This window comes from Mytilus californianus, unplaced genomic scaffold (assembly GCF_021869535.1).
Source record: "Mytilus californianus isolate M0D057914Y unplaced genomic scaffold, xbMytCali1.0.p SCAF_6, whole genome shotgun sequence".
Taxonomy (NCBI): domain Eukaryota; kingdom Metazoa; phylum Mollusca; class Bivalvia; order Mytilida; family Mytilidae; genus Mytilus; species Mytilus californianus.
The window spans coordinates 98,795,322-98,821,338 of record NW_026262712.1 but is presented as its reverse complement, the minus strand read 5'-3'; the positions used below and the strand labels follow the sequence as shown (position 1 = coordinate 98,821,338).

At 32.6% G+C, this 26,017-nt stretch overlaps 2 protein-coding genes and 1 long non-coding RNA gene across 6 annotated transcripts in view; 1 reads left to right on the top strand and 2 right to left on the bottom strand.

Moving 5' to 3' along the window:
• Positions 1 to 11,837, bottom strand: part of LOC127706201 (uncharacterized) — a 62,728-nt gene extending 50,891 nt beyond the window's left edge. Inside the window, exon 1 of the mRNA XM_052210680.1 lies at positions 11,761 to 11,837. The gene's annotated coding sequence lies outside the window, so the exon portion shown is untranslated. The remainder of the gene's footprint in view (positions 1 to 11,760) is intronic.
• Positions 1 to 26,017, top strand: part of LOC127706203 (prenylcysteine oxidase 1-like) — a 37,891-nt gene extending 11,874 nt beyond the window's left edge. The window contains exons 1-5 of one of the 2 annotated variants that reach the window (XM_052210685.1): positions 12,015 to 12,134; positions 17,710 to 17,916; positions 19,167 to 19,344; positions 19,975 to 20,183; positions 22,446 to 26,017. In XM_052210685.1, the coding sequence (XP_052066645.1) occupies positions 12,047 to 12,134; positions 17,710 to 17,916; positions 19,167 to 19,344; positions 19,975 to 20,183; positions 22,446 to 23,236 (1,473 nt within the window). In that variant the 5' untranslated portion in view covers positions 12,015 to 12,046 and the 3' untranslated portion in view covers positions 23,237 to 26,017. Of the gene's footprint in view, positions 1 to 12,014; positions 12,135 to 17,709; positions 17,917 to 19,166; positions 19,345 to 19,974; positions 20,184 to 22,445 lie in introns of those variants that run through there. The other variant, XM_052210686.1, reaches the window with a different exon arrangement.
• Positions 20,715 to 22,064, bottom strand: LOC127706205 (uncharacterized). 3 transcript variants are annotated; one of them, XR_007984318.1, is made up of 4 exons: positions 21,827 to 22,064; positions 21,290 to 21,346; positions 20,956 to 21,155; positions 20,715 to 20,869 (listed from the first exon to the last, which is right to left on the bottom strand). It is a non-coding gene; the product is annotated as an uncharacterized LOC127706205 (long non-coding RNA). The 3 variants fall into 3 exon arrangements; XR_007984317.1 differs by lacking the exons at positions 20,715 to 20,869; positions 21,290 to 21,346 and adding an exon at positions 21,433 to 21,518 and having other exon boundaries at positions 20,906 to 21,155; XR_007984316.1 differs by lacking the exon at positions 20,715 to 20,869 and having other exon boundaries at positions 20,906 to 21,155.

The window sequence follows — 26,017 nt, the reverse complement described above, 5'->3', positions numbered from 1 at the left end:
TAAATACACTGTTAGAATCGGCATAACAAATAAATAAATGTGATCAAAGATTTTACAAATCTAATGCGCCATACTGTGCAATTAAAGATTACTTCTTGAAATTTTTCAATATTTGAAATTTGAAAAAAAAATAATATTTGAAGAATAATTCTTTTTAATTTCTGAAATCTGAAATGAGAAAAAATTGACCCCTCACAATTTCTTTTTATCCCCCCCCCTTTTTTCCCCCAAAAAATTCTTTCCCTCAAGATATGGTCATAATCTCAATTCAAATTTCCAATGGAGTTGGCAACCATAATTACCCATTTAAATTTACCATAGTGCTAACTTAATCTATTTTATAATAGAATTAAAAATATAGTGTCAAATCTTTCATATGGATTTTTTTGTAAAAAAAAAGGTGCAACATTTGCAGATATTTTTACTGGTCTTCCTTTATAAATATGCATTTCTTTAAACATAATTTAAAAGCAGTGTAAGGGAAGTAACCAAAACGTTGTATTTGGATTACCTCCCTTACACTGTTTTAAATTATCTTTATTGTTCATTAACCATTACTTTATACATAATTTAAAAGCAGTGTAAGGGAGATAATTTCAATGATGAATTTGATTTATCTCCCTTACACTGCTTTAAATTATGTTTTGTACTAAAGTATTTGTCCATTAACCAGGACAACCTTGTTTTTCCCCCTTTTTTGCCCCTAATTCCTAAACGGTTTGAGCCATAACCCCCCAAAGCAAATCCTAACAATCCCTTTGTGGTATGGAAACTTGTAGTATAATTTCGGAGAGATCCATACACCGTTCCACAGTTATTGTCTGGAAACTAGAAAATGCTTATTTTTGGCCCCTTTTTGGCCCCTAATTCCTTAACTGTTGGTACAATAACTCCCAAAATCAATCCCAACCTTCCTTTTGTGGTATTTAACCTTATGGTCAAATTTCAAAAAGATCCATTCACTTAAACTAAAGTTAGAGTGCGAAAACCAATGTGTCTTCGGACGACGACGCCGGACGACGACGACGAAGACGACGACGACAACGTCATACCAATATACGACCACAAAATTTTTTTGCGGTCGTATAAAAAGGGGATTTTCCAGTTTTCGGACAATAACTCAAAAATGCTTTGAGCAGTTTTCATGAAACTTTGGTGACTTGTTTATATCTATTGACGTAAGCTCTCTTTCGATTTTTATAAATTTTAGATTTTACATTTCTGAATTATTGGATTTTATTCATAATAAAGAGGCTCTCAAGAGCCTGAATTGCTCACCTGTAATTTTTTGCTTAAATCTTTCATCAATGATTATTTTTGCTTTTCAATATATATTAATGAATGGCTTAAAACTTCCATTGAAATGTTCCATGTATCTGTCATATTTTCTTCAAAATCAAAAAAATGTATTTTACCCCTATGTTCATTTTAGCCATAGTGGCTATGTTTCTTGATGTACAAGAAAATAAAATACAAAATTTATACTAGATACTCTGAAACTCATTCAGCCCAAGTTTGGCTGAAATTGATTAAGCAGTTTCAAAGGAGAAGATTTTTTAAAGTATATATAAGCAAACTAAATGAACAAATTGTGAAAAATTGATTTCAAAGGGCAATAACTCCTTAAGGGGACAATTGACAATTTTGGTCATCAAACTTATTTATAGATCTTACTTTGCTGAACATTTTTGCTGTTTACAGTTTATATTTATCATTAACAATATTCAAGATAATAACCAAAATCTGCAAAATTTCCTTAAAATTACCAATTAAGTGACAGCAATCCAACAATGGGCTGTTAGATTCATCTGAAAATTTCAGGGCTGACAGAGCCTTGCCTAATAAACATTTTCCAGTTTTTGGACAATAACTCAAAAGTGCTTTGAGCAGTTTTCATGAAACTTTGGTGACTGGTTTATATCTATTAAAATAACCTCCCTTTAGTTTTTTATAAATTTCTGATATGACATTGAGAAGTTATTGACCTTTATTCTTTGAAAAAGCGATGGGCGTATCATGCGATCATGGCGCAGCTGTTTATTTTATTATCTCAAACTTGTCAGGGATTTAATAAATTTTTGTTATAAAAAGGCTTGGAAGAATCAACCAGCTGAGGCACCTTATCTACAATGTTCTAAGGGCCTGCATATATCATGTGTATTATCTGGCATCTGTGTTTAACATGATACCTGGCTGAAATATATATCTGGGCAGCCTAAGTATGACATACCCATGTATATTATCATGATTATGTGATTATAGTGATGTTTTTTTTCATACAGGTAACCTCATGAGAGGAGACTTAATAATAGAGGTCTAATATTAATGTTCATACTCTTACGAATTTTCTGCCTATTTCCAAAATCTTATCGGATTTAAACATGCATGTTAACATATAAGAAGATACCCAAATTAGCTGAGCAGCACAGAAGTACAAAAAAGGCAAACTAAACATGCTAAAGGCCACAAGGATCATGGTATCTAATTTCCTATCTTTCATGTCTTTACATACATTACATGCATCAAATAAAACTGTTCACATAACTTATATAAGAATGAAATTCCTGGAATCATATTTCAGAAGATTACATTGGAATCAAATGAGGATTTTTTAAGAGGACTTCCATAAATCATTCCTGTATATTTAGTTAAAATTTAATTAATTTGTTTCAGATAAGATGATAAACACATAAAGGTTTAATTTTCATAGGATTTTAATGAGATCTAGTACATGTATGATCATTAGTCCCATGTTTGCCCTCAGACATTTGTCAAATCACCATATTCAAAGATTTAAGATTTTTTAATAATTCATAAACCATGCTAACAGACCTTAGAAATCATTTAACTTAATTATACAATTCTTAAAGGGGATCATGAGGCTATCATTTACCTCCACTTTAAGTTTAACCATGTTAACTGTTTAGTTGTATTTTTTTTTTATTTAATTCTAACTATTCCTCAATCAACTGTTGCCACAAAAACTTGTTTACTATAGGCTGATTTTTTTACGTCATTTACCTGTTTTATGGGCAACTTGTATAAATTTTCTAGCATGAAATTGTTCTGTAAAGATGACCAAGGCAACAAAAATATGACCATTATAAAAAAATTAAGTTCTAATTTCATCAATCTGCTCATGCATGACTCAATACATCAACATGATCAATATTGTTTATCTTTAGTATTGCCAATGAAAAGAAATTTAATCAATTATAAGTACCAATTAGCTTTCAAAGATAAATGTTTGATGGTCTTAGATAATGGTTAAATCATACTTAAGGGGGACCAGAAATGTTTCATTTACTCAAAGTTTGGTAGCAATTACCTAGAAATATTTTATTGATTGTTTTTGAATGATAATATCTTACCCTGTATTAAAAAAGGAAATGTGTTAGATTGACAATGCGATAACTACATGTATCCACAAGAGACCACATGATGTACACTGTTTTATATAAACTACCATATGATGTAGCTCATTTTTACAAACAAAGAGAAAAACCAAAACCTTATAGAATGCAATAAAAGGCTGTGACATAAGGCTGCCAAATAAATGAAGAATGTGTCATTGGGACACAGATGATGCCCTTTCTTGCATATTATGTTATAAAGGGACATAACTCAATAACGGTAAAAGTGACACAACCCATATTTGAACAAGATCTGTGTTTTGTCAATGTTTGTGGTAATAAGCACTGTAATTAGATCTTTAAATATTGTTTTTATTGGTATAATTATTGATTTTGTTATCAGTAAATTAAAACCAAACTAATATTATTGTTATTTACATATATATATATATATATACATTATGCACATTCACGGTTCTACATCTGTCAATACCTGTATTTTGGTATTGCACAAGGTCATGTTTTTCTCGGACTGTTAATGACGTCTTTACCCTAAATCCATTGGATGTTGGATGTGTACTGACTGATATTTTAGTCTTTGATACATGATTTTTTTATTAGTTGTTATTGGCTTTGAACTAGCTGTCAGTAACTGCGAGTTACTCTCAGATCTGTACTTAGTGTCCTTTTTGTTGTAAGGGATGAGGGATGGATAAATACCCTGTCACGTCCAGTCTGTGTTTATGTTTGATGTTTTTCTGCTTTGTATCGATCTGATGATCGAGTTAAGCCTTTTATAGTTTCTTATGTTATGCTGTTACACCACTCTCCAAGGTTAGGGGATGGGTTGAGCGCTCACAAACATGTTTAACCATGTTAACCCAGCCACATTCTTTATGTGCCTATCCCAAGTCAGGAGCCTGTAATTCAGTGGTTGTCGTTGGTTCATATCTGTCATATTTGTTTTCCGTATATTGTTTTGTTATAAATAAGGCCATTAGCATGGATAGTTTTCTCAATTGAAATGTTTCATATTTTTCAAGTTGGGGCCTTTTATAGGCGACTATACAGTATTGGTTTTTCTCATTGTTGAAGGCCGTATGTTTGTTTATATGCTGTACTGTTTCATCGCTGTCCCAGGTTAGGGGACAGTTGGGCACCCGCTAACATGTTTAACTCCGCCACATTCTGTATGTGCCTGTCCCAAGTCAGGAGCCTGTAATTCAGTGGATGTCGTTTGTTGCTGTATATCATATTTGTATTTCATTCATTGTTTTTTACATAAATCAGACTGTTAGTCATGTTAGTTTTCTCCTTTGAATTGTTTTACATTTGTCATACGGGTCCTTTTTTAGCTGACTATGCGGTATCGGTTTTGCTCATTGTTGAAGGCTGTGACCTATAGTTGTTAACTTCTATGTCATTTGGTCTCTGATGGAGAGTTGTCTCATTGGCAATTATACAACATCTTCTTATCTTTATGTTGGACAAGGGTAACACTTAATGCCTAACCGCTGCTATGGGGGCATAAAAATACAAACAATGATTCACCAGTAGCCCAATTTATGATAAAACAATAAACAAAAGACAAATATTATAGACCTGCTAATGACTTGGGACAGGCATGAATATATCTAAAATGAGTTTTTCTTTTCCTGAAGGCAGTCATGTTAGCTACATGTAGATGCCGTAGTTGCCAGAAACTACTGGCCTATTTTTATAAGTAGACACGCTAGAGATGATTGGGGGACCTGCATGTAGTTTCATTTGACCTGCTGGTTAAAATATATTTTAAAAGCTTTATACAGATTAGATGAAGACAAAATTAAGTGAATTCATACTTAAAATAGACATGCTAGATGTATTTAATTATTTTTTGTAGTTTGGTTGGTGTCTCATTGATGTATACCACACAACTCTTTAATTCATATTATACATGTATATACAATCTATGATATCAATGGTCTCATCAGCTGGTTAGAGAATTGATTATTTACAAAAAAAATTTAATTGGCTTCAGACATTAACTCTTAATCTAAAGACAAAAATTTCCTTAAAAAAAAAAAGATTGCTGTTTCATCAACTTGGTAAAATTGGATTAACTGATGAAAGCCAATGTCATGACTGTTGTAAACAGCCAGCAGCTACATGTAGATATTGCTCTTTGCAGTCTTTGCCAAAGTCGGTTTGTACATGTACATTGTAACATGAGCCCTGCATGTTAATAAACATGATAAACCTTCATGACCTTTGAGCATGTACATTTTTGTAATCAAACACATGAAGAAAAAGGGATGTGGAATAAAAATCCATGAGACAGGTACTCAACAATACAAAAAAACAACCAGAAAGACACCTAGATAGAGGTCAAACACACTGGATACAGTAGATATAAACAGTCAGAGCTCAGAAATTAACAAGTCTTATTTTTGTTTCTGACTTATGTATCATGATAAAAATCTGTTGATACTTATCATGCTTATGGAATTTGTGTAGGTCAATAAATGTTAAATCAAACAGGATGAAAACCATTTATTTGACCTTCTGGTTGAAGTACATAATCAATCATCAATACTTCATTAATAATAATAATAACAATAATAAAAATAACTCAATCACATACTGTAAATTCAGAAATCATTGCGTGCATTTATTATTGTGATTTAAATTTTTGCCATATTCAGAAAAATCCTGTTTAATATAAAAAATTTCAAAATGTGAGTTTAAATTATTGCGATTATAACCCTGTTGCCTTTTTTGCAATAATAAAAACATCGCAATAATTTCTGAATTTACAGTAATAAGAATCACTTTTGGCTACTGAAAGGTCTACAACTCAATAATGAGAAAAGCTCAAATCATGAAAATTGAACTTGACCTTCATTTAATCGCAGGAAACAACATATCTAAATTTGAAAACATTTCGTCAAAGCGTTTTCATGTTAATGAACGGACACTGTTTGGCAGCCGCCCACCTGCCGTACATCCCCAAATCAATAACCGATTTTTCCTTGGAAAATCTGGTTAATAATAAGGATAATAATAATAATAATAACAAGTATTCTGTGAGTATTGCATGGCAATACATAGTCTCCTACCGGTTAAAAATTCATTGTATTGGAACAAAATTCTAACTTGATCTATAACTTGTCATGGTGTAAACTATATAACAAAAATCAAGTCAATATCTTCAAGCATGATGAAAAAAAATGTTGAAAACTGATTATTTAAGAGAATTTTCTAAGTCCAAGGACCATAACTCTGCACAAAATCGTCAGACCAGAACAAAATGTGAACTTGATCTGTAACTTGTCATGATAAAACTATAAACCAATTATCAAATCAATATCTTCAAGCATGACGAAAAAAAAGTGCGGAAAACTGATTATTTGAGTGAACTTTCTAAGACCAAGGACCATAACTCTGCACCAAATCATCAGACCAGAACAAAATTCGAACTTGATCTGAAACTTGTCATGCTTGTCATGATAAAACAATACACCAAATATCAAATCAATATCTTCAAGCATGAAGAAAAAAAGTGTGGAAAACTGATTTGCCGGACTGAGGACTGACGGATGAACAGTTAGACAGACAGACAGAAAGATGGCGTGCAAACCTAAAGTCTCCTTCCACTTCGTCTGTAGGGGACTTAAAATTTGTAAGGGTTCCGCGGAACCCAGTGTCTCTCCTACTTTTGCTGTTAGTCGCAGGCTCAACAAAAAAGGGGAAAAAATTATTAAAAATTTTCCTCTAGATACTATCTTTTGATTGTAAGATTTATTAGCTTCTATCCAAATTTGGCAAAAATCCAGGAAGGTGTATGAATCTAATAAATGTTTAAAAAACTTAAACTGCAGACTGTATGTAGTGTTAACTGGAAGAAAAACTAAGTCGATTAATAAGTAATATACGGAAAAAAAGGAAATAAATTTTTACAAAATTTTCTTCTAGATACTAGCTTTTGATCATAAACAAGCTTCTGTCCAAGTTTGCTACAAATCCAGGATAGTTTAAGAAAGTTATTCAAATTTTAAAAGCTTTAACCACAGAGTGGATGTTATGTTAACAGGCAGAAAAACTAAGTCCATTTATAAGTAAAATACGGAAAAACAGGATTTTTTTTTTACAAAATTTACTTTTGGATATTATCTTATGATCATAAACAAGTTTCTGTCCAAGTTTGGTAGAAATCCAGGATAGTTTATAAGAAAGTTATTAAAATTTCAAAAACTTTAACCACAGAGTGAATATTTGTGGACGCCGCAGACAGAAATTAAGATCGCTATGTCTAGCTTTTGCGACAAAATTTGCAGGCTCGACGATAATAATAATAATAACAACAATATTAACAAGCATTCTGAGAGTATTGCATGGCAATACATGGTCCCCTACCTGGTAAAAATTCATTATACTGGAACAAAATGCTAACTTGTTCTATAACTTGTCATGTGTAAACAAAAAGAAAATATCAAGTCAATATCTTCAAGCATGACTAAAAACAGTGTGGAAAACTGAATATATGAGTGAATTTTTTCAAGTCCAAGGACCATAACTCTGCACAAAATTATCAGACCGAAACAAAAATTTGAACTTGATCTGTCACTTGTCATGATAAAACTATATACCAATTGTCAATCAATATCTTCAAGCATGATGAAAAAAAGTGTGGAAAACCTGTAACACTCTAACATTAGATATGATTAATAGTTCTCTAAAATTAGATATGATTTAATACAACGTATATCTATTTTCAAATTACAATCAAATATAATTAATAGTTCCAAATATTTTTTCTTTCATTTGTCAGAAACTAATATAGATTTGTAACTTATCTATAAAATGTCAACAACTTTTATCTACACAAAATAATGTAATGAAATATATACCTTAATAAAAATAGATAATTATCTAATTAAAGGATTTCACTTAATAAAAAAAAATATATATATATACGTAGCATTCAGAAAATTAGTTTATACAAAATAACATATAAACCTGCCACAAAATTCCTCAAACAATTTACCAAAGAATGTCTTTTAAAAAATGAGTTATCTCCCTTTGTACAGATTATATGACCAGTTTAACATAGTACTCTAACATTAGTTATGGAGTTTTTTTATGGACCATAACTCTGGACTAAATCATCAGACCGGAACAAAATTCGAACTTGATCTATAACTTGTTATGATAAAACTATATACCAAATATCAAATCAATATCTTCATGAACGAAGAAAAAAAGTGTGGAAAGCTGAGTTGCCGGACTGACAGATGGACAGACAGACGGACGGACGGACGGACAGACAGACGGACAGAGTGCAAACCTAAAGTGGTCATCTATTGGTGTTTATATTAAATGAACAGGTTTGTGTCAGAGCTTTTTGAGGTATTGTTCGACATGTTGATGATGGACGGACGGTAAACGGTATACCATAATACATCCCATAAACGGGCATGCATACAAAAATTATAATAGATAGATAGAAACTTAAATAAGCAAAAATGATCAGCAAGACAAGTTCTACTATTAAGACAATATGGAGATGGGTTATATTTCATTTGTGCCACAAGGGTTATATTTCATTTGTGCCACAAGGGTTATATTTCATTTGTGCCACAAGGGTTATATTTCATTTGTGCCACAAGGGTTATATTTCATTTGTGCCACAAGGGTTATATTTCATTTGTGCCACAAGGTTATATTTCATTTGTGCCACAAGGGTTATATTTCATTTGTGCCACAAGGTTATATTTCATTTGCACCATTTTACAGGTAACACATAACTGAACAGTTTAAAATATTCATTGCTTCATCCTGAATAAGATTTTTTTTAGAGTATTCCCCCTGGGTAACTAAGTAAGTGCATACTCATTTCTAATATCAAACTGAGAGTCACTTAGGTTTAAAACTATAGGGCTCACATGTTTCAGGTGTCAAGATGGACATTGTCAGTTCTGAGACAAACAGGCAGTTAGTTTTCTCAATTGAATTGTTTCATATTTTTCATGTTATGGTTGCTTATAGCGGACCATACGGTATGGGGTTTTCTCATTTTTGAAGGCCGTACGGTTGCCTATAATTGCTTTTATCCACTTCATTTGAACTTTGGTAGATAGTTGTCTCATTCAGGCAATCATACCACATCTCCTTATTTTTATATAGAGGAAAAAATTCTGTAATTTTTTATGACCACACATATGGTCAGATCAAATGTTTTCGTACGTCATATGAATTCGTTCTATGCATGCTTTTTCAATGAAAATTGTGACGTCACAATGCATTCTTAATAGCAAGAAAACCCATGAGACGAAGATATAGGTTATCCAGTGTACATGAGTACATTCGAGCCGTTGCTCACAAGTCTTGTGTCAGAACAAACTTTTGGTTTTACTCCAGTGTATAATACTGTCTTTTAGGTTTTATGATCTCGTTAATTTTTACAGAACTGTGTTTTAACATTATTATGAAAAGTCTCCTAGTAGGCATTTGTGGAAACTAGGTCTATACCAAGGATTGCACTTAGACTTACGATTACAGTTGACGAAAAACAAGGGGTCATCTCAAAATATAAAAAAGTAACAATAGATATACCTTACTAAACATGCTAAAACCAAATGATTTTTTAATGTAAATAGGTCTTTCTGACAACACACCTATGCAGCGCAATTGTTACAATAGATTTGAAGGCTGTATTGAACATGTTGGATATTTCAAAAAAAAAATCCCTATTACATGTATCACTTTGGTTTTTTTTGGTATTTTTCCGATGGCGTGTTCAAGCTTTACTCTATAAATCTGTTTGATGTTTATGACTTTCTCTATATATATTCTGGGGTTTTCAAACAATCTGTTGTCTTGTATAAGGTGTCAATACTGGATGTTTGTTCACATATAATTTGTCACCGACCAAAAAAAGCAGAGAACCATACGTGTTCCTCGAGAAACAAAATACTTCTCTTTATGTTATAACCAAAATTGTGTCATACCTAATTTTAGTATAGCAAAATCAGCAAAAATTTCGTTCAAATGGTACTCTACTAACGGTGCACTTGAAAATCACGGGAACATGCGATATAAGCAAGTAACACAATATAATTATTAAGCCCTCGTAGAGCAGTGCTTTTGAAATATTTATGTCCTTTGTTTTTATGATTTCACTTTTGTATCCGAAACAGCTTCTTAACCGACTTAAACATTTAAAAAGTGTGTGATTGTTTTAACAATTTATTCTCGCCTGATATTCCTTTGCACATTTTATCACTTTTAATCAATTGAAAAATTGTGCGGATATTTTTTGTGTGATCGTCATAAGTGCACTCGAAAGTACAATTTCAAGAAAATTGTATCGGTCTCGGCTCATAAGTGTACTGCTTAAGCTTTGATCAGACCAGACCCACCCATGTTCATTGGAGAGACAGAATTATCAACACCATGAAAAAACTGTCTATACTGTTATGATTCCCAAGATCTCTAAAATTTGCACAAAAGCAATTATCTCAGAAGGAACCTGGTAGTCATTTTTTCCTGCGTCGCTGAAGACGAAAGCATGTCTAGTAATCGCTCGATAGGGGTTGACTGGGATGATGGGGAGGAAAATGAGTGTTATGTGATAGGAACTGAAATTTTGCCTTGCAAAAGGCCACCATCAGACCCCTCAAAAAGTTGTTGCAAGGGTTCTTTATATGAAAGGGGACTTGGCACTCCCTCTCTCTAAAAGAGGCATCAGATTTAACATCCCCATTCTCACCAGACGTACATGTAGCTGCAAATTTACGCACAACCAAACTGACACCTCACTTTGGAAAGGTTTTACTGCAGAAAAATAATAATATTACCTTGAATCTTAATTGGATGACTAAGCTTTCCTGCACTAATTATAGAAACTATTTGTTTTGACTACACTTAATTTCAATGAGACAGGGTATTTTGGTGACAGATCAAATGATGTAAGCTTTCAATGATTTTTCTATCAGATTGATGATTGCTACAACGTACAGTAACAGAGGCAGATTTAGAGGGTTTTCCCGGGGGCCCAGGCCCCCCCCCCCCCCCCTTTTGTGGGAAAAATTTGGTTATTTAGGGAATCACTGAAGCATGACTGGAGCGGGCCCCCTCTTAGGCAGTCAGTGCCCCCCCCCGCCCCTTATGAAAATTTCTGGATCTGCCACTGAGTAATGAGCATACTGACCTTTAGATGTCTTTTTTCCAGTTTATTTCCTTATTGTATTGATGGCTTGCTGTCTCCTTATTTATTAATGCCTACAGGCTACACTCAAAGCTTCACAATTTTATCCTTTCTCAGTCAGTCAATTCACGGTCATTGCCATTTAACTATAAGATTATTTTAGGTTATGATGGGTAAAATAAATAAAGGTCCTACATGCATAAATGCAAATTCATTTACCTTTAAACTGCAGTTATTTATGTAACTCATCTTTGATTTTAAATGCAGAACATCATCAACATTTTCACAGCAACATTTTACAAGCTATGATTTCGTATTTTTGCTATTTTGTTTAGTTGACATTGATGAAATATATTTTTAATACCATTTAATATACCATTGCTCAATAATCAGGGGCGGAATTAAATTTGCTGTTATTCATATGAACTTTTTAGGAAGAATAAATGCGAAAATATACGGTATAAAGGCCTTAATTAAAAGGGAAGCAACTACTGTGTGAGAAGTGATGATGATGTGCCGGCTGCTATCCTGCAGTTTTGTTATCTTTTGTGCTTTCATTCCTAATGCCAATGTTCAGAAAATACCAACAATAGGTAATATAAACGGAAAACTTGTGACAATAAGATTGAAATATACACACGAATGAAAATTAAACACTATTGTAAATGGGGGACTTTCTCAAACTGGATAAAAGTAAAAGGCTTTACCATATGGTTTCTACTTTCCAGTGGTTAAATTGTATGTTCTTACATGAAACAATGTTATGGACTAGGCATTGTCTTATAAGAAAGGGTTGACAGGGGGTCCCTGACTCCCACTTCCCTACTCAACTCCCACTTCTCTGGCTCTGCTCCTGAAGAGTGAAGTAGTGGGTGCAAACCCCGGCAGGGTCAAACCAAAAACTTCAGAAATTTTGTATACACTGCTTCTCCACTTAGCACACAGCATTTAGGAAAAAGAGCAAAGACTGGTTGGCTCGGAGTCAGAAAAATGTGTCCGGGGAAGGTGACATTTCTTCCTGCAGACTATTACCTTGTGAACTATCACGTTAAAAATCCAGGTCAGCGTGTCATTATAGTACTAAGCAGGCTTAATATTCATATTACATTAACATGTTCTCATCCTGAATACACATATTAATTTGCCACTGGACGTTAAGCAGCCATCCATCATCAACATCTCTGCCCCTAATCCCTTTAGGGATTCTGAGTATAGAGCAATTTTCTGATGAGGCAGCCAAATCAAAACAATCACTCCTGACTCGGTATCCCTAAAAGGATTACCCTGCTCCCAATTACCTTATCCCTACTTCAACTTCCCTCCCCCTTACTCCCAGACAAAAATTGGTCCAAAAATCTTTTTCTTGCATATATATCCATATTTTTATGCACCCTCTTAACCCGATTCCCACACTCCAGACTCCCGTGCTTTCAAGTCTCATGCAATTTTGTGCGAGACTCGCACATTTTCATGCTTATTTGGTGGCGTTTTCCTTTGATCTATTGTTTTTATTTCTCTTTGATCTTTACAATTTTTGCCAAATCCAACACATTTGCTTCATGAAAACTTGACAGCCCTAGGACTCCCTCTTCTCTTCCCTGACTCCCGCTTCCCACCCTCTCAATTCCATTTTCCCTTACCCCTGTCCAACCCTCTTATAAAGCAACTAAGCAGTGAGGTACATTTATAATTCCCAAACACAAATACACATATAGTACATGTAGTAGTGCTTCTCTACAGGTCTAGGAAACTGGTTGTTTTTCCCAGGCTATAGAGACGATCATAGACCTTATCATTATTTGTGACTCCGAGACACTTCTTCTCTTCTTCTTCTTCTCTTCTTTCTTTTTTCTTCTTCTCTTTATTATATACAGAAAAACATCAACTGATTGATGATTACTTTCTGGCGCATGTCTGGTTTAACAGTATTTTTAATAATTACAAATTTATTTTTCTACTTTCATATAACTTAAACTTATTAACTATTGAAATCATAAAACCTTCAGTTTGCTATGTGTTATCAGACATTTTCTCTTGTGATGTCAAAATTTTACCGAAATGTTTGATGTGTCCAGTAAAGGCAGACAAATATAGGTAAGGTGCATTTCTTTCTCACCAGATCATTTTGCTTCGTGTCATAGATATAAGAAGATGTGGTATGAGTGCCAATGAGACAACTATCCATCAAAGTTCAAATGAAGAGGATGTAAGCAATTATAGGTAGCTGTACAGCCTTCAACAATGAGAAAAACCCATACCCTATAGTCAGCTATAAAAGGCCCCGACATGAAAAATATGAAACAATTCAATTCAGAAAACTAACAGCCTAATTTATAACAAAACAATTTACAAAAAGCAATATTACAGACATGAACCAACGACAACCACTGAACTACAGGCTTGGGACAGGCACATAAAGAATGTGGTTGGGTTAAATATGTTTGTGAGTGCTCAACCCTCCACGTAACCTTGGACAGTGGTATTACAGCACAACATTAGAACAAGCTATGAAAATCAGTTGAAAAGGGCTTAACTCATCAGATTGATACAAAGCAGAAACTCATCAGATTGATACAAAGCAGAAAAACATCGAACAAAAACACAGACTGGATGTGGCTGGGAATTTATACAGCCCTAACAGCAAAAAAGACACAAAGTGCAGATCTGAGAGTACTCACAGTTACTGACAGCTAGTTCAAAGCCAATAACAATAAATAAAAAAAAGTAATGTACCTAAGACTAATATATCAATCAGTACACATCCAACATCCAATGGATTTAGTGTACATGGTGTAAAGACATCATTAACAGTCAGAGAAAAACATGACCTGGTGCAATGCCAAAATATAGGTATTGACAGATTGTAGTACATCTACCGTAAAAAGTGCATATATGTGTATAACAGTACTATTTAGTATGCTTTTAATTTACTGATAACAAAATCAATATTGATACCAATAAAAAACAATATTCTAAGATCTGATTACAGTGTTGAATTGGTTGCCTATCAAAATAATAAAATTGAGAAGGGAAACAGACAATGTGTCAAAGAGACAACAACTCGACCAAAGAGCAGAAAACAGCGCAAGGCCACCAATGGGTCTTCAACACAGCTAGAAAATCCCACACCCAGAGGCGGGCTTTAGTTGGCCCCTAAACAAAAATGTATACTGGTTCTGAGAAAATGGAGGTCACAGTAAACTCTGAAACATATAAAGAACCAAAATGAAAAAAAACATACAATACTAACAAAGGCCAGAGGTTTATTTGAAGGATTGATAAGTTTACCCAGATTGTATCTAAATTTCCAGGCTCGGTAAATAATCACTGTAAAATTTAGGATGTGCTATTCCGTTTGAAATAAGTTTTCTACATATACAAGTATATATGTTATATAGAAATAGCATGAATAAGAAGATGTGATATGATTGCCAAATGTCACAACTATCAACCAGAGACCAAATGATGTAGATACTAACAACCACAGGTCACATATGGTCTTAAACAATGAGCAAAATCCATACCAGGTAGAAACCGATAAAAATCATTGAAATGACAATGTGAAAAAAGGAAACAACCTGATTTTGTACAAAACGAAGAACAAATATTTATATACAGCAACAAACAACAACTTATGATTATGAATTACAGGCCCCTTGACTTTGGACAGATACAAACACAATGTACATGTAGTGGTGTTAAATATTTGTTTCCTGCAGCTTTTTAAAAGGGCACGGTAATTTTTTCTCAGAGTACACTCTTGTGGCAACACTTTAAGGGCACTCTTATCTTGGAGGACTACACTTTTAGGGCACCCATAATACAGATATAAAGGCACTGTTATTGAAAGAGATTTATTCAAATTATACCATTGTTTCATATTAACTGTTAAGAAAAAAAAAGATTCTATTCCTACAGAGTGACAGACTTTGCATTGAAATGAAATTATTAAGGTAAATAAAAATGAAAAATATTATAAGTTCAATATCAGTAAATAATTTGTGTTCAAGAAATATTGCCAGAAAAAATTGCAACTATTGATAAAGAAGATTAAATCGAAAAATATATACCATAAGATTTTTTATTTAATCAATGCAAAACATTACACGTGTGTTCATTTTCTTCCATTCTTATTTTGTGGTTATTAGCTAGGAGAAACGGTCATCTGCACGCTTTTAATTACGGAAAATTTGACAAATGATTAATAAGATTTTAATTGATTTTAATTTTTCCCAACATTCACCAACTTGGGTTAAAATGTCACAATTAATAAAATTACCCTATGACCAAAAAATTTATAAATACTTGATTTTCTCCGTTTTTAGAGGGAATATAAATTTAAAACTTTGTGAATGTGTTTTTTATGTTATGATGAACATATTTAGATGATAAGTTAAAAATCAGGGATTTTCCCTTTAAGTTACTAATTTCTTTCCTTTTAGTTATAATAAAATGTTTATTTTTTTACTCAGGTCAAAGTGCAACCATCTTATTTCATTGAATAATTCCAGATATAAACTTTAATACTGGATCCTAGGGTTTCTGTGGATTTGTTGTGAAAGTGTCAAGACTTGCATGACCCAGAGCATATTTATTGCTTTTTAGCTCCACAAAAGAATTCTGACAAATACTTGTTGGATCTTCTTCATGTAATTAATTCTGTGTTTTTTTGCTTTTAAATTGAAACTGTGTTGGATTTTGGTACTAAAAACCTTATCAGTTAACTTACATGACTTATAAACGACTAATTGTCTTTCATGATAAGTTGTAATAGTTATCTCCCTTCTTCATTGTTCTTACCAGCATTCTAAGTAATTGGTTGGGTTATAGAATAACAATTGGACAGCTCAGGTCATGCATTGTATAGTGTTGTAGATGCAATCAAAACTATGTCCATGATGTCAGCTATTCTCTTAATTTTTATTTTATTTAGCATGTTTAGATAACAGAAAGAGTGATAAATTCCCACTCCTCACTTGATGGAATAGTTAGATCTGATGAGTTAAGCCTTTTTCAACTGATTTTTATAGTTTGTTCTTAAGTTGTGCTGTTACACCACTGTCCCAGGTTAGGGGAAGGTTGAGTGCTCACAAACATGTTTAACCCCACCACATTCTTTATGTGCCTGTCCCAAGTTGGGAGCCTGTAGTTCAGTGGTTGTCATTTGTTCATGTCTGTCATATTTGTTTTTCGTTAATTGTTTTGAAATAAATTAGGCTGTTAGTTTTCTCAATTGAATTGTTTCATATTTTTCATGTCGGGGCCTTTTATAGCTGACTATACAGTATGGGTTTTTCTAATTGTTGAAGGCCCTACATTGCCTATAATTGCTTACATCCACTTATATGAACTTTGATGGACAGTTGTCTCAATGGCAATCATACCTCATCTCCTTATTTTTACATTAAAGTTGTTGCTATCTTCTTCTTTGAACAACGGGTCAGATAAGTTAGTCCTCTGTGACGTTACGTTTTTTTTGCTGAAAAATTAAACAGGCAGCCAGTTTAGAAAATTTTAAGTTTTCTGACTTCTAATTCCTGTTGTGGTCTTTCTATTTCTTCATCTTGCATATATAGACCATTTGTCTAATTGCAATACAGCTTTTTAATGATGCAAAAAATGGATCATAGTCAAAATTTTATTGTCTTTTAGCATGTTTAGTTATATAGAATAATGGCATTTTCATTTTTGATACTGACTTTTATCAGCAAAAATATCAAGCGAGCCCGCTATGGCGAGCTGATATTCGAGCTGATAAAGTCAGTATCAAAAAATAAAATGCATTATTCTTTTTATCAGCAATTTGTCTTAACATTTATGTTTTTTTGGTCGAAAATATGAAATTAAATAAAATAGTTAGTAAAACTATTTATATGCCTGCATTTCATTGATAAACTGATGATGATGGACATCAACACGTGACGTTGCTGCACTGATACACGATGTCATTGCCTAATATTTTTGAGTATCAAGTCCTGAGTGTCAATGATCTTGGAAATATTAGGCAGTAAGATCAAAGGGAAAAAGTACAAATTGCAGATAAATAAATATATCAAAGCTTTGTTTGAAAAACACTTGTAGTCTAAGAAGTGATATTTGGAATGTGTGCTATAAAGATGACAATATACATGTATTCTCAAAATGAGTTAATTACCCTTTCTTTTGTAGGTATTATTGGAGCAGGAATTGGTGGAACATCAACTGCACATTTTATGAGAGAATTATTTGGTGATGAAGCAAAGATTGATATCTATGAGAAAAACAATGTTGGGGGTAGGCTAGCAACTGTTGCCATGGGTGACCAGGAGTATGAAGTTGGAGGAGCAATCATTCATCCCAAAAATATGTACATGGTTAATTTCACAAAAATTTTAGGTCAGTTTAAAAAACAATCAGTACACTTGAAAATTTATTTGTATAAAAAACCCTGACTATTACAATTATGTGATTTAAAATTTTTATAATTTTCCTGCTTATTTATTTTTCTATTTTTTTTACATTACAAACTGGATTTGTGCAATGAAAGTTTCCATCTCCACATGTGTTTACCAATACTTTTCCATGTTGTCAGTTTTGTGTAGTCACAGAAGCTTCAGAAATATATGGAATCTATTTAAATCAAAATTCTTGTAATGAAACCACTTGATACAGTATTAAATGGAGTTGTATTATTGTTGTAAGATTTGTTGCAGAATAAGTCAATTCAGAGATAGTACAATATTGAATATGAGCTATATATCCAATGTTGATGGTTTCCTTCACTATTAAAATAACAACATATATGTGTTGGTAGGCACTGAACAAAAAGATATGGCATACACACACAAAAATAAAACAAGATTTAATGGAAAAACTGAGTGAGAAAAAATTTAAATTCCATTGATTTTTATGCTAATTGAAAAAATGTTATCGTTACATTTGTCTGTGTGTTCAAAACAATGGTTTCCAGATGAAAACTTGAGTTTCCCTTTCTTTATTGGAACAAAACTTATACAAATGGATAACATAGGGAAGGTGGAAAAGCCTATATAGTTTGGGGTTATCTGGACACAGTTCAAGGTCAATAGAACTTTTATTGAAAAATGGTTACTCAAACTTCCCTTGCCTAGTTGGAATGACATGACACCTATTGATTTGGGGGTCAATAGATTAAAGTTCAAGGTTGTGGGTTTTTTTTTGGGGAAAAACATAGTTTTTATATGCCCCACCTATGATAGTAGTAGGGGCATTATGTTTTCTGGTCTGTGCGTCCGTTCGTTCATCCGTCCGTCCCTCTGTCCCACTTCAGGTTAAAGTTTTTGGTCAAGGTAGTTTTTGATGAAGTTGAAGTCCAATCAACTTGAAACTTAGTACACATGTTCCCTATGATATGATCTTTCTAAATTTAATGGTCCACTGAACATAGAAAATGATAGTGCGAGTGGGGCATCGTGTACTAATTGGACACATTCTTGTTTAACACTTTAAAAGACCATATTTGTACAGCATGTATTGTTTTCCCTCAATAAATATGTAGGTTGGGGAGCATCTCCTGAAAGTTTCAAAATTTTGTGACATCTTCATAACAGCATGTCAAAGAATTGTTTTCAACAGAGTCCATTCATGTCATTGATGTTATTGTATAGGTCTTGGCCAGACATCACATTCTGGAGGTACTCTAGGGATATGGAATGAAGAGGAGATGGTTGTAAAGACCAGTAAATACAAAGTAGTTGCCATGGCACAGTTACTATGGAGATATGGAATGGATATATATAATATACAGAGCTGGGTACAGAATGAACTGATGAATCACTTTATGAAGTAAGTTTCCCAAAAAAAGATCTAATTTCAACTGGAAGTTCAGATGTTATTGTTCTCATTTATCACATCTGTAGCCAGGAGGTGCTCAGAACACCTCCTGGCTACAGATGTGATAAATGCGTACAATAAAAACAAAATAAGAAGGTTAATAGTGTTTGATGGTTTTTAAGACCCCCTTTAAAACCATCAAACACTATTAACCTTCTTATTTTGTTTTAATTGGAGCTTTTAGGGGCCTTGAGTTGCATATAGATGAAAGTACCACAAAAATTTCTGAATTAACATTAGCGTACTAATTATACTAATACTAATAAGAGGCATTTATTGTATGAAATTTTTTTATGGACCATTACATGGGAATAGTGGTGCATTGAACACTTTGGGTAGAGTAAAATATACTGCTCTGTCACAGGTTATCTGTAGATAGCATCCTTGTATGAAAATGGCAGTCCCTTAACTCTTACTTTGGGTTTAACTCCTCCAATCAAACTGGATACTTGCTTAGAGAAAAGAATTTATAACATTTCAGAAATAGGGGACAGCTTCAAATTTAAAAGTGCACTTTATCTTGACCTTAACACAAGCTTATAATATGGTTACACCTTTTATAAACGTACCTTTATACTTCAGAATTTATGATATACAGGCAGGTGGGCATGCCTATACCTCTGTTACAGATTTACTTGCAGCCATGAATCCAAGATTTGTTGATTTTCTGTCTACCTCAATCAAAGATCTCATGAAAAAAGAAGGGTATTCTGACAGGTTTATCAATGAATTGGTAATGGGAGCTATGAGAACCAATTATGGACAGACCACAGATATACCAGCATTTGTTGGTAAATATGTAGTATTTCTGAGCTACTAAATTATAATAGTCCTGACCTACCATGTTGAACAGATTATTTTTGAATGGCTTTAAGCATAAAAAAACTAAAATAAAACAAAAAGAAAATACCTACTAAAGATTCACCTGTACTTGTATTTTTCACCTGGCTTATAATTTCTATGTGTTCACCTATATCATAACTGTGCTGCCATCTTAATTGTCTTCTTAAACCTTTGAGGCAAAATTAAAGAACTTTTCAAAGGTAACAACAACCTATAATTGATGACCACATGATAAATGTCTTTATTACAAATACAAAGCAAAGTATCAGTCTTATTATAGAATTCTGTACTTGCAATGTAACTTATACTTTATATTTACATATAATGCCTTTGTACCGGACGAACGACATGATTCATTTATCAATATGAAACTCGATTAAAAATGAAGTAACATTACAAATGCGTTATATGTATGTGAGATACCTCAGATACTTTAGTAAAGCATACATTATATCACAAATGTGGAATTTTCTATATGGAAACGAATGATCACCTTTCATATGTTATTTATAAACCATCATGATTTGAAGTTTATGCAATATGGCATGTTTAGTTTTATTCATATATAAAGTATACCTACAAACCACATATCCTATTCAGTTTACCTACAAACCACATATCCTATTCAGTATACCTACAAACCACACATCCTATTCAGTATACCTACAAACCACATATCCTATTCAGTATACCTACAAACCACATATCCTATTCAGTTACCTACAAACCACATATCCTATTCAGTTACCTACAAACCACATATCCTATTCAGTATACCTACAAACCACATATCCTATTCAGTTACCTACAAACCACATATCCTATTCAGTATACCTACAAACCACATATCCTATTCAGTATACCTACAAACCACATATCCTATTCAGTTACCTACAAACCACATATCCTATTCAGTATACCTACAAACCACATATCCGATTCAGTTTACCTACAAACCACATATCCTATTCAGTTTACCTACAAACCACATATCCTATTCAGTTTACCTACAAACCACATATCCTATTCAAACCACATATCCTATTCAGTTTACCTACAAACCACATATCCTATTCAGTTACCTACAAACCACATATCCTATTCAGTATACCTACAAACCACATATCCTATTCAGTATACCTACAAACCAAATATCCTATTTAGTTACCTACAAACCACATATCCTATTCAGTATACCTACAAACCACATATCCTATTCAGTTACCTACAAACCACATATCCTATTCAGTTTACCTACAAACCACATATCCTATTCAGTATACCTACAAACCACACATCCTATCCAGTATACCTACAAACCACATATCCTATTCAGTATACCTACAAACCACATATCCTATTCAGTTACCTACAAACCACATATCCTATTCAGTATACCTACAAACCACATATCCTATTCAGTTACCTTCAAACCACATATCCTATTCAGTATACCTACAAACCACATATCCTATTCAGTTACCACATATCCTATTCAGTATACCTACAAACCACATATCCTATTCAGTATACCTACAAACCACATATCCTATTCAGTTTACCTACAAACCACATATCCTATTCAGTTTACCTACAAACCACATATCCTATTCAGTTACCTACAAACCACATATCCTATTCAGTATACCTACAAACCACATATCCTATTCAGTATACCTACAAACCACATATCCTATTCAGTTACCTACAAACCACATATCCTATTCAGTATACCTACAAACCACATATCCTATTCAGTATACCTACAAACCACACATCCTATTCAGTATACCTACAAACCACACATCCTATTCAGTATACCTACAAACCACATATCCTATTCAGTATACCTACAAACCACATAACCTATTCAGTATACCTACAAACCACATATCCTATTCAGTATACCTACAAACCACATATCCTATTCAGTTACCTACAAACCACATATCCTATTCAGTATATATACCTACAAACCACATATCCTATTCAGTATACCTACAAACCACATATCCTATTCAGTTTACCTACAAACCACATATCCTATTCAGTATACCTACAAACCACATATCCTATTCAGTTACCTACAAACCACATATCCTATTCAGTATACCTACAAACCACATATCCTATTCAGTAAACAAGGTCAACACAATGTCATTTGATTTCTTGTTTCTTAGTTTTACCTCAACTTTTTCTTTATAATCCAGGTGTTGTGTCTATGGCTGGTATTGATGATGGACTCTGGTCAGTTAAAGGTGGAAACAAAAAGGTTCCAGAACTCCTGGTCAAACATGCAAAGGCTAATCTTATAGAAGGGGAAGTAAAAGTTGTCAGATTGATAGAGGAAGATCCACCATTGTATGAAATTGATTACAAATGCAAAAATTGTGCTTCTATGAATGAGATCAAGACTCGTGAATATGATATTGTAGTTGTAGCTAAACCAATACATCCTGACATCAACTCTATCAAGTTTGAAGGATTCACAACAGAGATTAAAAACTTTCCACAGAAATATCACGTAGTGACAGCTAACATGGTTAAAGGTAGTCCCAATGCTACATATTTTGGTTTAAATTCTCCTGATGATTTTCCTACGGAATTACTCACAGGAAGTGATAAAGTTCACTTTAATTCCATTGGGAAACATAAACCTGTTAATGATGAGGATGGTCCTTCTGTGTATAAAGTTTTTACCAATACACCTCTAGATAAACAGAAAGTTAAGACTTATTTCAATAATGAAGACGATTTACGTATGGTATTTTGGCGAGCTTATCCGGAATATGATTTTAAAGCAGATACTTTACCTCCCTTTGTTTTACATGATAAGATATATTATGTAAATGCTATAGAATTAGCGGCATCAGCCATGGAAATGAGTGCCCTCTCTGCCAAAAATGTGGCCTTACTAGCACACCACCACTGGACTGGTAACCTAGATAAGATAGATGAACCTTATGATGTTAGAGGAGGCACAGATAAAACAGAATTATAGGAAATTAATGATTATACTCATTATGATTAAAATTGCCAATCAATATTACAATCTGATTAAATATTATTTCTTATTCTTTGATTATTTGAAAACAAAATAATCATAAATAATCTTCATTTTATACAGGAGAAATAATCTTCATTCTATACAGGAGAATATGATGCTGATTTTTTTCCTTCAAAATTATAGTTTAAATTTATATCTTTATTGAAATGATATGTATGGTCTATTTCAGACATTTGTTGTTTACTTGGGAAATTTTTAAGATTTTAATAATTTTATTTCATCAACTTCTCTAAAAAAAATTTAAAGATATTTTACTTCATGACGGGCCTGTCTTATGGTAAGGGCTGTTCTATTTAAATATACATGGTACCCAGTGAAGGCACTTTCAAAATGAGGTAACCCTTTATAGAGTCAAATTTAGAATTTCACTTACATTGGGGTTGTCAAGAAACAGACATCCCACTGGGATTTAAGATCCACCTCCAGTTCATGTATTGATTTTGCCATACACATCTTTCATTAGAAGATCATAACCCATCAGGTATACAATTTGTGACATCTTTATTAGATGTTAACGACATGGGATCATTCATATTAATTAGATAAAAAGCTTAGTACACAGTTCCCACAGACATTATAACAGTAGATGAACATTTATGTACCATTGACATATAAATATCTACCTACTGTTATATTACGTACCTGAAATTGTACCCCATTGATATATTTGACATTCCAAAAAACCCATTGTCTATATCTTATAATTAATATAGAAAGAGATCCCCCTGAGTAAACAATTGTTCAGTTTTAATATGAATCATTCCATGTTCTTCTCATGTAAAAGTCAGTAAATTAAATAAACAAGCTTGATTACTTTTATAATGAAGACTTATCTGTGTGTTGCATACATTGACTAAGCTTTTTGTACATTTAGGTAGATGAATTTTTTAAAGGGACATTTTTTAATTTACTTGTATATGTATATGTTTGTAGAATATGAATAATAGACACAATTGGTACTTATGTGTTCATAATTGTTTTTTTTTTTATTCAAATTTGTATTGTTTGTGTTGTGAAAAGATGCCTGTCAGCTGGAATTTTTAGTTGGAAGAATGGCCATGATGGCTGTGTGAAAAAAATTACAAACCATTATTATTGTGCAAGTACAATCTTATGTACAAAACCATGAACTAGAGGATTTTTGAAATTTGCATCTAAATGATATCGACTTATGAGTTTGAATGTCCCTTTGGTATCTTTTGCCTTTCTTTTGCAAACATATAAAGCGGTTAACCTCCTTATATAAGGAAATTTTTGGTAGTGGGTTTTTATTTTTTTTAAATGCCTATTGCACTTATTTTTTGTTGTTGTTGACTTTTTTTACATTTTTTGCATTAAAAATAGGGTACTGGTATTTAAAGACTTCCCCAAAAGAACTTCCAGATGAATGAAATCGTTGATGAATTAGTTAACAACTACATGTAGTAAGGAAACTTTGATTCACTATTTACTGGAAATGAAAAATCGGTACAGGAAAAAACACTTAGTTCTATAGTAAAGGTATAATAGATTTAAGCAACCATAAACAAAACAATAATAAGTAATAGCCTAAGAATGCTCACAGTTACTGAAAGGAAAGCTCAAAGTACTTCACCTGCTCACATGAAATCATGCAATCCTACACTTTTTATTAGAAGATCATATACAGCAATAGTATATCTAGTTTTCTTTGACTATTATATGAGTTGAAACATGAAGATATTTAAAAATAAATCCTTGATATATAGTGGTCAATTTTGTTTCTGATAAGGAAAACTACCTTCAGACAATTCAGCTCCTGAAAGTTGGTGCATAATGTCTTTTTTTTTCAGATCATATATATGCTGCAATGAATATATTTCGAAATCCAACAGTTTCATACTTTTTTTGTCATACCTTAAATATTCACTGCTTATTAGTTTATAACTGTATCTAGATGAGTTATATGCAATTTTACTTTTGAAAAAATCAGCAATGTGTGGATGTTTGTCATTTCTTATCAATAATACTGATGTAAAGTTAAGTTAAAGATCAGCAGAGTTCTTCATATGTGGACATAAAATTTGATTTTTGTATTTTTATAAATAATACTGTCTTTTAAATATTTTTAAAAAGTATGTAACAGTGAAGTTTTTCAGAGCAGTTGGAGAAGAGAAGTTCTTTTGCTGGGCCAAACCAAAAACCCAGTTGAAAGTTCTGTACTCTTGTTTTGTTTTTGTTTTTTCCTTAGCTTATATTGAGACTATTTGCAGCTTTGAAATTTAAGTAGGATAGATTTAATGAAATCTGTACATTTTTTTCTGAATTGTTTTGAAATTTGAAAACAATAGTTTTACATGTTTTATGACCATAACTTATTTGTATCCATGCTCTGTCAACAGTTCCAACATAATTACAACATCTGATGAATTCTACAATGCCTTTAGTGTTGAGGTGAAGTGTAATACTGAAGAAATATAATGACTATATTAGTCCATATCATAATTTGAATTTTATTCAAATGTAAAATGAATGTCATAAGTGAACGTGTTTTTTTTTTTGTGTTTTCAGTGCAATAGGTATGGTAAGCAAGCATGCTAATTTTATATAGGATGGATAACAGGTTTTTTAGTTCATTATTTGTTGATAGAAATCAGAGATTATTTTGAATAAGCATTGTTTAATTTTTCATATTTGATCATAATGCAGTTGTTTTCGAATAACTGTTTATTAGGATATAAAATTCATTAAACTATA